Genomic DNA, 11,927 nt, shown 5'->3' with positions numbered 1-11,927 from the left:
ACACACCTAAATACCATCACGTGTCAGCGTGTCCAGTCTTAATCTTAAAATATATTTTTAAAATAAATTTAGATATAGTATATATTATTATTTATTAAAACAAAAAATATTTTAAATACTTGATATAATTAAAATAAGACATTAAAAATAATTTAAAAAATTAATTTATATTTTAATATCAATAAAATATTAAAATATCATTACGATTTATCTAAAAAATACTTTATATTTTATATGTATGTGTGTCCCCGTGTCATGTAAGATTTTAAAATTTGCGTGTCGACGTATCCGTGTCGTGTCGTGTCCTGTGTCCGTGTCAATGTCCGTACATCATAGGTTATTAATAATTAAAATTATAAAATAAAATATATTATTAAATTATTAAATTAAAAAATTAAATTAAAAATCTATGTATGTGTCTTTGAAGTTGAGAGCAATGAGATGTGTTAGAATAAAATCTTAAATCCTAAATTACCAAAAAAAAAAACTTTAAACTCTAAAATTTTTATATATAATTGTGAAGTTAAAGTATAAAATAAAGAAAAAAAATAATAATAGTCAAGTATCAAAATGTCAGTGTTTAAATCTTTCGAGTAATGATTTCGTCATTACTTGAAGCTCGAAATAATCAAAGGATTTATCCAAAAGGATGTAGGAGGGTTAAGATGAGTCTGATTAAACTTGGTGACCTACATATGTTAACAATTCTCCTATTTCCTAGTCTAATACTTTAGAGTTTTCATAAAAACCGCATCTTGCTACAAGGTATAAGCCCGTTTAACCATTTATATTAAATGATAATAAATGCAATTTCAAAAATAATCCTTAAAATCTACATTTATTTCATGTTTTTCCAAAGCAAGAAAGGTTGACTCCATTTGACTCCTAAGATAAGGAACATATTTTTTAAGGTCTTAAATAATCTCAAATCCTCTTGCATATTTCAAAAGTACCATCAGATCAGTCTCAAACTTAAAGCATGACCTAAATTTCACTCATGCTCAATTGCTCATAAAAGCTTTAAAATATGATATCTGATAAGTTTTATTTTATCATTTTAAATTATACAAAAAAATTATAGTTTATCAACTAACTTGCATATATTTTGCATAATTAAAAGTATTTGTTTATATTTCTCTTATGCGAATTGAATAGTAAAAACATTCTTGTTTAGACTTAATTAAAAAAATAACGTCATGATTCATGTTAATTAATTTGAGAGACTACTTGATTGAATAACGATTTGAGAGAAATTTTGTTCTTTTATTTGTGAATAATCAGACAAAATTAGTTAACAAATAGCAGCAACAAAGCATAATAAGTGGATAAAATTAGTAATAACAAAAAGGACAAAAAACATCTCTTCCTTGGAAAAAAAAAAAAAAAGAGTATAACAACCTCTCCATCTCAGTACATCTTGTCATTTGTATTTATACAAGAATTTTCCGACTCAACCACTGCCATGACCAGGGTATAAAAGAAAGAAGGGAAAAAAGGCTCAGTAGCTTCTTTCTTTCGCAGTTGGAGTGCCCAACATATCTAAGTTGGTCGTTAGACTCTTTAAGCATATAATTTCAAAAGCACTTCATGGAAAGCCTTTCTGATTGCTTCTCTTTTGAGCTTGAGCGCAGCAGTGACTAGACCAGACTCTGGAGTCCATGGTTCAGGAAGCAATTCAATTTTTGCAGGGATCTCAAATTTCTCCAAACGAGCCTTCTTTCCTTCCTGCAAATAGTTTCATAGATTTGTTATAACAAAAATTGAATAATAGTACATTTTTTGCAACTACAGAAGGCAATGCACTGCACTGCAGGGTCTAGACTACAGAGATATTGAAATAAACATGTGAATGACGCTATCAATCAAGTTTCCCACATTAAATAACCAATACGCTTTACAACCAAATTTAGATTGCTCCCTAGAACAGTGATGCATTATTATCTCGGTGGGGTGGGGTGGGGGTGGGGGGGGGGGGGGGTTAAATTGACTGTCATATGAGAAATCCTGATTAAATTGGAATAAAAATTTTATTCCGGGAAGACAGATATTATCCACAAATAAATAAATATGCTAGGTGTACACTAAAATCAGGTACCTTGTAGAATACAAATTGAAATACAAAATACACATAAAAATGAATTAAACTACACATGTATTTATACACAAATACAATGAATTAAACTACACATGTATTTATACACAAATACATGGTGGCTGATTTTGGTGTGCAAATAGCATTTTATTTTTGACAAACAAAGAATCCTAGGTTAGAACAAATGTGATAATTTTGTATTCTAGATCCCCTAAAGTGAAGAAACTTGTGAAGTGATACGATGAAAGAGTAATCACCCCTTGAGATCATTAGGTGAGATCCTGTAAGGATGAAAGTTATTGATTCAATGGTGATCAGTACTAGAACCCAATTTGTGAGTAGAAAATGCATATATTTGATGGGTGTTTAATAAAGTTAAATTCAAAATTACTTGTTTTTATGCCCGCTCTCTCCATTGCAATAATCAACAAATAGCATAAATCTTGCTTTTAAATTGATCAAAATTGATTTTAGATATCCAACTATGTAACAACTGGTACCTGCACTTGGGAAAAATTCAGACAACTACAACACAGAATTGAAGAGATAAATCAGGGTGATTCCACCCCAACACTGAAATATTATTGAATGAACTAAATGCAGAATTGAAAAGGAAATGAGGAAATGCTTGCAACTTGTTGAGTGAAGCTATACTACCATGGAGGAACATCTCCATGAATAATTTGCCTCTTTTCCCTCTTACTCTTATTTTTATAATTGAAGCTTTGTAAATTTTGAATTGATTGGATTATTTTCTGAATGTTAGAAAATATGGGTATTTCTATTTTGGTGCTAAATTGAGTAATTGTCGAGTTCATTGCTTAATTGTTGATTTTAAATTTATAATTTTCTGCACTTTGGACTTGTGGATGATGTTTATTTTCCTTATAGGTAAGTAGTGTTTTTGGTCTAGTTTGAGAGTAGGTTACCTAAGATGAATCCTGAATCATTGTTCTTCATGATTAGTGGAATTAAATCTCAAATTGAATCATGTTAATTAACATTGACTATAGCTAAATTTTCCCATTGTAGGTAAACTTGCTAGGACCATGTTAATTAATATGATGAACTCATTTCCACAATTTTGTTATTTAACTTGTCAAAACAAATTGTGTTAAATTTCATTAAAGCAAATTATCAAATAACGGTAGTTAGTCTTAGGTAATTACTCTTAAGTCAATACTTCTATTTGCATTGAAATTTAAGTTCTTGTTTTATAAATTTAATTCTTATTAACACCACCCCCCTCCCAAAGGAAACCTCCAATCAAACGTCAAAGCCCTATTAGAGAACGACTTGGGTACACCAGTAGAGTTATGCTCATAGGGTCTAACCAGTACACTCTTGAAACTCACATCCTTCCACAACACTTAATTTCAACAACCAGAACTTCAAATTTGGTGTCATGAAGTGAATCAGCAATTGATGACAATTGCGACATTCTTCACGGGCACTAATTACTCCACTTTATGACTTTATAATTTCCTACACTTGTATGAATCCAACAATTTCAACCATTTACAGGTGCACTACTAGCATCTTTCTAAACCACAATTAATGCGTGCTCCAAAAACATTTACAGACACTCATCCATGAAAGAATTATATTCACACGTTGCACTAGCCTCAATAACAAATTCTATGACCATGAATTAGATCTCAGGAAGAAAATGGAAGGGTTTCGACCTTTACTTGATATTTTAGAGGTTCAAGGAATCCTTTAAACTCATTGTTCAAATAGTAGTAGTCACAATTTGAGGGCTCGACCAGCATAGCCTGCCTAACAAAACTTTGGAAATAAATTTACATTAACATCAAAAGTGGCACATACCTTTACAAGTGACGCATGCACCTCCTTCATAGTGTCTTCTCTCTTGCATAGTTCTGAAAGATTTGAATAAGCTATGCCTTTACTTGAGGCCCAATCTTCCAAAGTAGATGGAGAAACTACGACGAGTGCCACACAGTAATTGTAGATAGGATCAGCATGCAACATAATATTGTCCACAAAAGGGCTAACACTAAGAGCTGCCTCAACCTGTATTCGATAAAATTAGTCACAAAGGAATATTACTAAGAATGATGCTGATGCATTCCACAAACCAGTATTCATACCTTTCCCAAGGAGACATACTCTCCATGCTGCAATTTAACAATATCCTTTTTGCGATCAATGATTTCGAGGCAACCGTCTGAATGAAATCTCCCTATATCACCACTGTAAAACCACCTCATTCCTTTTTCATCAACCTTTAACATGAATGATACAGAAGTTAATTCATGCAGTCTAAAGAGAAAGAGTGCCCCTAGGAAAATAAGAAGCGATATCTCTCCCCTCCATCCCCCCCCCCCCCCCCCCCCCCCCCCCTCTCTTCTTTTTTTTTTTTCAAAAGCACAAAAAAATGACAATGAAGCTATACCTTGTATGATTCTTTTGTCTTTTCTTCATTTTTGAAGTACCCAAGTGTCACGTTTGGACCACCAATTACAATTTCACCCCGGGGCATGGGTGAGTCTTTTGTTAGATACCCACCTTCAGGCCAATCAATTAGCTGAACCAAAAAATAATAATAATAATAATAAATATCAAATAAGATGTTTTTGGGTGGGTACCAAAAGAAAACCAAGCTGCCATTTTAAGACAATCATGCTAAAAAAAGGACTTGTACCATAGCCACCCTCCCATTTCAACTTTCAACATTAAACAAGGCAAGTAAGAAATAACAATGTTTCTGACTGAGGTGAATTACGAAAGGACCATAAAGAACAAGATAGATGCAGGTCCTTTCAAATGATTTTTTAACAAGGACTATGAATTACTTTTTATCTGATGTAACAAGGAAATGAAGTTGACACCCAATATATCCTGTAAGAGTTGTAATGGTCTCTACAATTTCATAAAATATGGATACATAAATTAGAAAAGATTTACTCATTTGAACTTGACATCAAATATTTACTTTTGATGGGATGTGACGACTGAAAACTCAACTTTCAAAATGTTTGGCCGTAATTTGAAAGCATGTAGACCTCTGAAATAGAGGCAAGGTTTCTGAAGATGACATATGTTTACAAGTTGCTCAAGAGTCATGGTCGCCATATAGTGGTGAAAACTAGAAGCAACACAATGACAAACCCGGTTGGTTACAAACAAAATCATACTCTATGCAAAGAAAAGTTAATAACAATAAAGCCTTTTTCGCATAGCCAGTTGTCCTTCTTCAGATAGAGGGATATCGCAGCATATAGATAGGTAACCACACTTAAATATAAACCATATCTATGGACAAATCATTTTCATAAAATCCATTTTGTCTCCCTCTACCTCTTTCAGTTGAGCTAGCATTCATTTGATCTACATATATTGGACTTCTACCTTCTTGTATGATTACAAGAATCTTACGATCTTTACCAAAATAGACGCTATCATAACTCCAACCTATTAATCTTGTACAGTGGGCCAACTTATCAAGGACCACAACCTTATCTTTGCAACGGTGACTTTATTCACTTGTTGGTTATTTACTATCTAATATTCAATTCCATATAATAGTGTTATAGGATTTTCCCTTAAACTTCAGTGAGACTTTTCAGTCACAAAATAACACTCAACACACTACTCTATTTCCTCTATACAGGTTAAATCCAATAGGTAGCTTACATTTGTCTATATAGACTGAATGACTGATTTGTTTAATACGGAATAGATCAGACAGGTCCCCAGTATTAAAGATATACAACAACTAGAAAGTATTATCCCACTAGGTGGGGGTTGGCTACCCACAGTTAAAGATATAAATGCCAAATTTATATTGAAACTTGTATGTTTTGCTTTTACCTCTCAAGAAACTCAGTCAAAATCTTCTACCTTGATATCTACTGACCTGAGCAAAGTAAAACTTGATTTAGGAGGACTTATTATACTTGGGTGAAATTTTCTTAGCCAACAATATCGTCACTTTGCCTTGTAAAGCGTGTTGTCATTCCTATAATTTCCAATCTTTGTCAGCTAACCATCATTGTCGTTTATCTATTAAAACCATCCACAAAATCTTAGTAGCCTATTATTTAACTTTTCCAAATCAGTGCAAAAGATGAAAAGCTCTTTGATCATTCTGATATCCCCTCCATTAGTTATAAATTACTTTAATACCTCTGATATTTCTCCATCAATATCCACAAAAAGGAGAGTAGCTTTCTGTGATTAACCTTTTTTAAGGCAAGAAAACAAACTAGTTTCTTGCAAAGTGTGTCTCCTATCTCAATCACCACTCAATAGTACACTGCCTAATATTCATAACATGAGCTCATAAATTTCAATTCCTCTAATCCTGTATTTTATACATAGGGGATTAGACCATCGGTACTCCTCTACTCATCCAACATTTACTTGGACTTTATAATCATGTTGAACAACTTTGTAAATCAACTTATGCCTTTCCCTCCTAGACATTTCCATACCTTAAATAGGTATCCCATAAGCAGTCTCATTAACTTTTTATTATTCATTCTCTTGAGAGACTCCTCTAACACCGTCTCAAGTTTTACAATAGAAGTTAATAAATTTTGTCCTCCTCTCTAATAGTTTAGCCTATCAGACTGCAAGAATGTCCTATACCATTTATATAAAAAACTAACTCTTCAATCTTCTCCTGATGCCTTATTGCCGAATTTCGTGAACAAAAACTCCACCTCTTCATCTTTAATACATTTCAGCTTGTCAAAATCAGATCCCCCCACTGCTGGTAAATGCTTATATATCACTATTTCAGTGCCAAAGGATTGATATAACCCAGGATGCAAACTGGCGAAACATGGAAAAAAAATTGTGGGCGCACACACAATGATAACAAATCCAGGAATTTAAGCTTAACAGCTCTCACCAAAACCATAATCAATTCCCATCAGCAACGAAAAAAGTCTGAAATGAAAAGCAAGCGCTAAATTCTTTTGTTAATTTCATATTCTAACATGTACGGCGGATATGGAATATCTCTAATTAGACGTCTAGATAACTGTGCTTTTGAAATGTCACAGACTCGAAATATAAACTGCAAAGAAAAAAGGAAGGCACTAAACTCAGTGGAGTATGATTACATTAAACTATAGGATGAAACGGAACCCACACAAATTTCACAACGAAGGTCAAAAGTTGCATTCAAGCATGCATGAACAATTGAGGTTGAGCTACTAAGAAAGGATAGCAGTGACGGGTTAGGTAGTTTGCTAGAGGCCGTTGAGTTCAAGCTTCAAACAACCATGCTACCATTATACTAAAACAACAACAACAACAAAGCCTTATCCCGCTAGGTGGGGTCGGCTACATGGATCATGCTACCATTATACTAATGTTAACAAATATATATATAAAGGTAAACTTGATCTGATTAAGCATTACCTTAATAAATGAGCATGGAAGAGGTGGTCCAACACGACCAACAGATGTATCATCAACATCAGAGAATGTCCCACCAGCACAAGTCTCTGTCAGACCATATCCTTGACCTATTGGAGCACTGGAAATGACAATCCAATATAAATATATAAATACGAAAAGAAAATAATAAGTGCAAGTGTAAAGCAACAGAAGTTGATACAAATATATCATTTAGAAGCCCATCATAACAGAAGTAGAAGTTAAGTGTGCAAAAGAAATATGCAGGCTGCCAGAACAGTTTGAACTTTCTATTGATATCAACTGTCAAGCCGATTGTAGCAAATCATTCACAGGCCATAATATAGACTAGCAGTTCACATTTCAACCTTGGTTCGAACATTTGGTAATACAGCAATCAGTCAATCACTCTTTTACAACAGAGCTGACTCAAAACTTGCTGCCTTGGATACCACTTTGGTCAAAAAGGTCACAATTAGAATTGTGGATATAGATATCTTAAGCTAATTTGTTTCGTCGCTGGTATTGAAACTTTTGAAAGAAATTATTAGAAGAGATTTAAGCAAGCGGTATTGAAACTTTGAAATTATCAGAAGAGGTAAGCATAAAAGGACAAAGTACAGATATCAAACATGATAGAACACAATAATGTCGTTTAACCCATGTAGCTAACCAATGCGATAAGTCTCTATTGTTGTTATCAAGTAGATATTTTTGTCCTCTATTCAAATATTTCTCCTTTTATTTGGAAAGTTCATATATTGATTATTCATATATCAAGACTTACCCAAGACAAATATTGATGAATCTCTGTGTATCACCAGAAAGAGGAGCACCACCAGACAATATAAAACGGATACGACCCCCTAGAATTGCCCGGACCTTTCTAAACACAAGAAAGTCCCAAAGTGCCTTCTCCAAGCCCCAAGCTCCAAGCCAGCTACCATTAACTGCTTGCAACCTGCGAGCATAGGCTAAGTTGAACAACTTCTTTGACAACCCTCCAGTTGCATTTACCTACATGGGCAAGCTTAAGATTTTATTCTTGGTCCAATGACTAAATGAAAGTCAGCTTTCATGCAACCACCTCACTAACACATGATACGATTGATGCATGATGCATAGGTGTGTCTTCACACCTCAAATATCAATACCTTCTTGAACACTCCATCACGCACTCGATCAAGGATTGCTGGTACTGCTGCCATTAATGATGGCTTCAACACTGTAGCATCCCCCTTTGTTCCTTTCTTAATCTTGTTTGATGTATCTGTTAAGGTCAGAGGAGATCCATATCCTATTGCACTTCCACAAGCTGCAATCAAATTCTAAAATGTTTTCGAGATTGATAAGTCGTGAAATAAACAAAAATTTGATGTGCTTAGACAGAAATATGCATTCAGTATTTCAAACTACAAAAGTATATCCACATACCTCAGCTGCTAATTCAAGGATATGGGCCATTGGTAAGTATGCTAGATATGTGTCATTTCTCCCAAGGTCAGGAACAATTGTCATCACAGCAGAGACAGTTGCTAAGACATTGGCATGTGTCATCATCACACCCTTTGTGAAAAAACGAAAAAAATAAAGTATTAAAGGAACAGCACTACAATATAAACAAGAGAATCAAGATGGAAAAGGAAGTAAAATAAAGCACCAAAATCTGGTCCAATCAGATATACTATTTGGGATCACCAATCAAGTGAAGTGATTTAGATATTGATATTAGAAAAGCTAAATATATATATGAGATGTTTCCAACCTTAGGTAAACCTGTACTTCCGCTTGTGTACATTATAACGGCAACATCAGCGGGATGAGGTAAATCAGCATCAACAGGGTTTTCTCTACCAAGCTTCTCTACATTAGCAAAAGAAGTTACGATCCATCCATGCTCAACAGATGAGGCTTCAGATGGGATATCATCATCCATGCATATCACACGTTTCACTGAATCAAGTTGTCCACTAATACCTACAAGTGTCTTCAGTTCTTTTTGGGCACATATCACTGTTGTAACCTCTGTCTGGCACGCATTTTGTAAGTGAGTTCACAAAATGAAGCATGCAACTTAAGAATGCATCATCCTAAAAGAGTTAGAGAAGAAAATAAAAACCTCATTGAGTGAGTGACATAACGCTTCCTCCCCTAATGATGCATAAATAGTCACAACTGTCACATTTCGCCTGAAGCAACCCTGAAGGTGCATATGAAAGGCTTAAAGAAACAGAAAAATTATCAATCACTTTTTTTAAGGAAAATTAGACGTAATAATAAAACTAATATTTCACCAAATTCTACAGCACTTAATGATGCATAAATCTCTTTTTTTATTGATTTGGTGGCTGAGAAGAAATTTTCAGTTATGCTCAGAGATATATTGGCTTTACTATTATCCTTTCTATATAACCATTTGGATGAGTAAAATTGACAATTCTCTAAACTGAGATTATCGTGTTAATTTATATCTCTAATAACAAAATAAATAATTAAAAAACGTGAATCTGTGATTATCATAGCTTAATTTTGGTTTGGTGTTTACAATTTTCACAATTTTTTATAATACCCAAAATAAAAAAAACAACTATTTCTCGCCAATTTTCATGAGAAGTAAGAGTCTACATTGATTAATTTTCAAATAAAAGAAAGACTTTAATTTTTAAAGCCACCCAATGTAAAATATACTTTACAATTTACATTATGCATCAATTAATATTAATTCATTCAGAAAAACTCCGTTTTACACGGTTAATTGTTAGTGGCTGGGTGCATCAAAGATGACTATTGAAAGACAAAAAAAAAAGTTAAATAAAATAAAATAAAGAAAAGCAAAATCGACCAAAAATAAAAGAAATTAAAAAAAAAAATACCTGGAGCGCAATGAACCACTCTTCCCTAGTATCAGCAAAGATGGCAGCACGCTCTTCCCTGACATGACCCAACGTGGCCAAACCAGAAGCGAATCCGCAAACTGCTTCGAACGTTTTGGCGTATGTGAGCCACTCGTAGTCTCCCAAGTGAAGCTTCTCGAAGGTTCTACCGTCTTCGCTGGTCACCACCTCCCTCGACACCAGCCGCCGTGTCCCTAGCAACAGTCGCTCCGCATGCCGCCTGCAAGTCATCTCAAATAGCTCCGCCAGCGTCGCGGCTCCCTCCCATGACGTCTCCACAAGTGACTCGAAGCGCCGGTTCCTCACTGCCAAGCCCTTCTGCCCTCCCACGTCTGCTGGCACGGCGCGCCGCTTTCTTCTGCCGCCGCCGCCGCCGGAGGCGTTGCGGACGAGGAGGGTGACTAGGAGAGGGACTACGACGCCCGCAATGTAGGGAGTCATTGTTGCTGTTGCTGCCTAACTGAATTTGAGGCGTGAGATTTGGGATATAAAATGTGAGGAGTTGTGAGAATTTAATAACGAATCTGGGAAAAACAGGACTTATTGCATGTCACGCCATTGGACTATGTTGCATATGTGATTGTGCGCGTGTCATAAAAAAAAGATTTTTTTTTAATAAAAAATATATTTTTATTTTTTAATATATTTAATAAATTTTTAAAGATAAAAATTAAAAAATTAAAAAATTTAAAAAATTTAAAAATTATCATTTATATTTTTTTTAGAAAATAAATAAAATATTTTTACTGCTTAAATATAATTAATAAATAAATTTATTTTTTGTATGAGATATTTAAATTTAAAACTATTTTTATATTTTAAAAAAATCTTTCATATAAAACTCAAAAAATATATATTTTTTTAAAACTCTTCCAAACAAATCATATTATATATTTTATACTTATTAAATAGAGTTTGACAGTGTGATAATATTTTTTATGAAATATTTTTCCGTTAGATAACAGTATAACAATTTCTTTTTATTGTTTAGCTGCATTTTCTCTCAATTGAAATAATTACTTTATAGATTTAAATTTCACAACATAAAATTGAAGTTACTTAACAGATTAATTTAATCTTAATAAATACGTTTGTTTTTTTTACTTAACATCATGATTTCTTTATCCATAAATTGAGAATTTGACACATAAAAAAGTATTTTATAGAAAGAATAATACAATTTACTCTATATCCCAATAACTTAAGGCTTTTGCCTAATCTTTCAATTAAAAAAAAAACAAAACAAAACAAAAAAAAAACTACTTCCTTGGTCTCTATTTTTAAATAATTGTCCATTTATAAATATTTTAAATATTAAATAATAAATATTGTATAAGAGATAGATGTTCGAATTAGAAAAATATTAAATGAACAAGTTATTTTTATAATCAAATTTAATTAAGTATTTTTTTCTTATACATTTTTCTTATTATGCCAATAAATTATTATACTAATTTAATTAAATTTAATCAAATAACTTAATCATCTAATATCAAATTATATCACGAGGAAAGTGTAACAGGGCATGGTATGACTGTTGAGTGTTG

At 33.2% G+C, this 11,927-nt stretch overlaps 1 protein-coding gene across 1 annotated transcript; it reads right to left on the bottom strand.

The window, feature by feature from the left end:
• Nucleotides 1-1,348: 1,348 nt before the first annotated feature.
• On the bottom strand, nucleotides 1,349-10,898 carry LOC130942118 (long chain acyl-CoA synthetase 9, chloroplastic). Its single transcript, XM_057870814.1, has 11 exons — nucleotides 10,360-10,898; nucleotides 9,606-9,686; nucleotides 9,252-9,515; nucleotides 8,921-9,052; nucleotides 8,641-8,814; nucleotides 8,274-8,503; nucleotides 7,490-7,607; nucleotides 4,512-4,643; nucleotides 4,207-4,341; nucleotides 3,923-4,129; nucleotides 1,349-1,725 (listed from the first exon to the last, which is right to left on the bottom strand). The coding sequence occupies exons 1-11, from the start codon at nucleotides 10,819-10,821 to the stop codon at nucleotides 1,561-1,563; spliced, it is 2,100 nt and encodes a 699-aa protein (XP_057726797.1). The 5' UTR covers nucleotides 10,822-10,898; the 3' UTR covers nucleotides 1,349-1,560.
• Nucleotides 10,899-11,927: the final 1,029 nt, after the last annotated feature.

This window comes from Arachis stenosperma, chromosome 7 (assembly GCF_014773155.1).
Source record: "Arachis stenosperma cultivar V10309 chromosome 7, arast.V10309.gnm1.PFL2, whole genome shotgun sequence".
NCBI lineage: Eukaryota > Viridiplantae > Streptophyta > Magnoliopsida > Fabales > Fabaceae > Arachis > Arachis stenosperma.
Note: the sequence above shows the minus strand (reverse complement) of the source record. Positions and strands in the feature narration are given on the sequence as shown.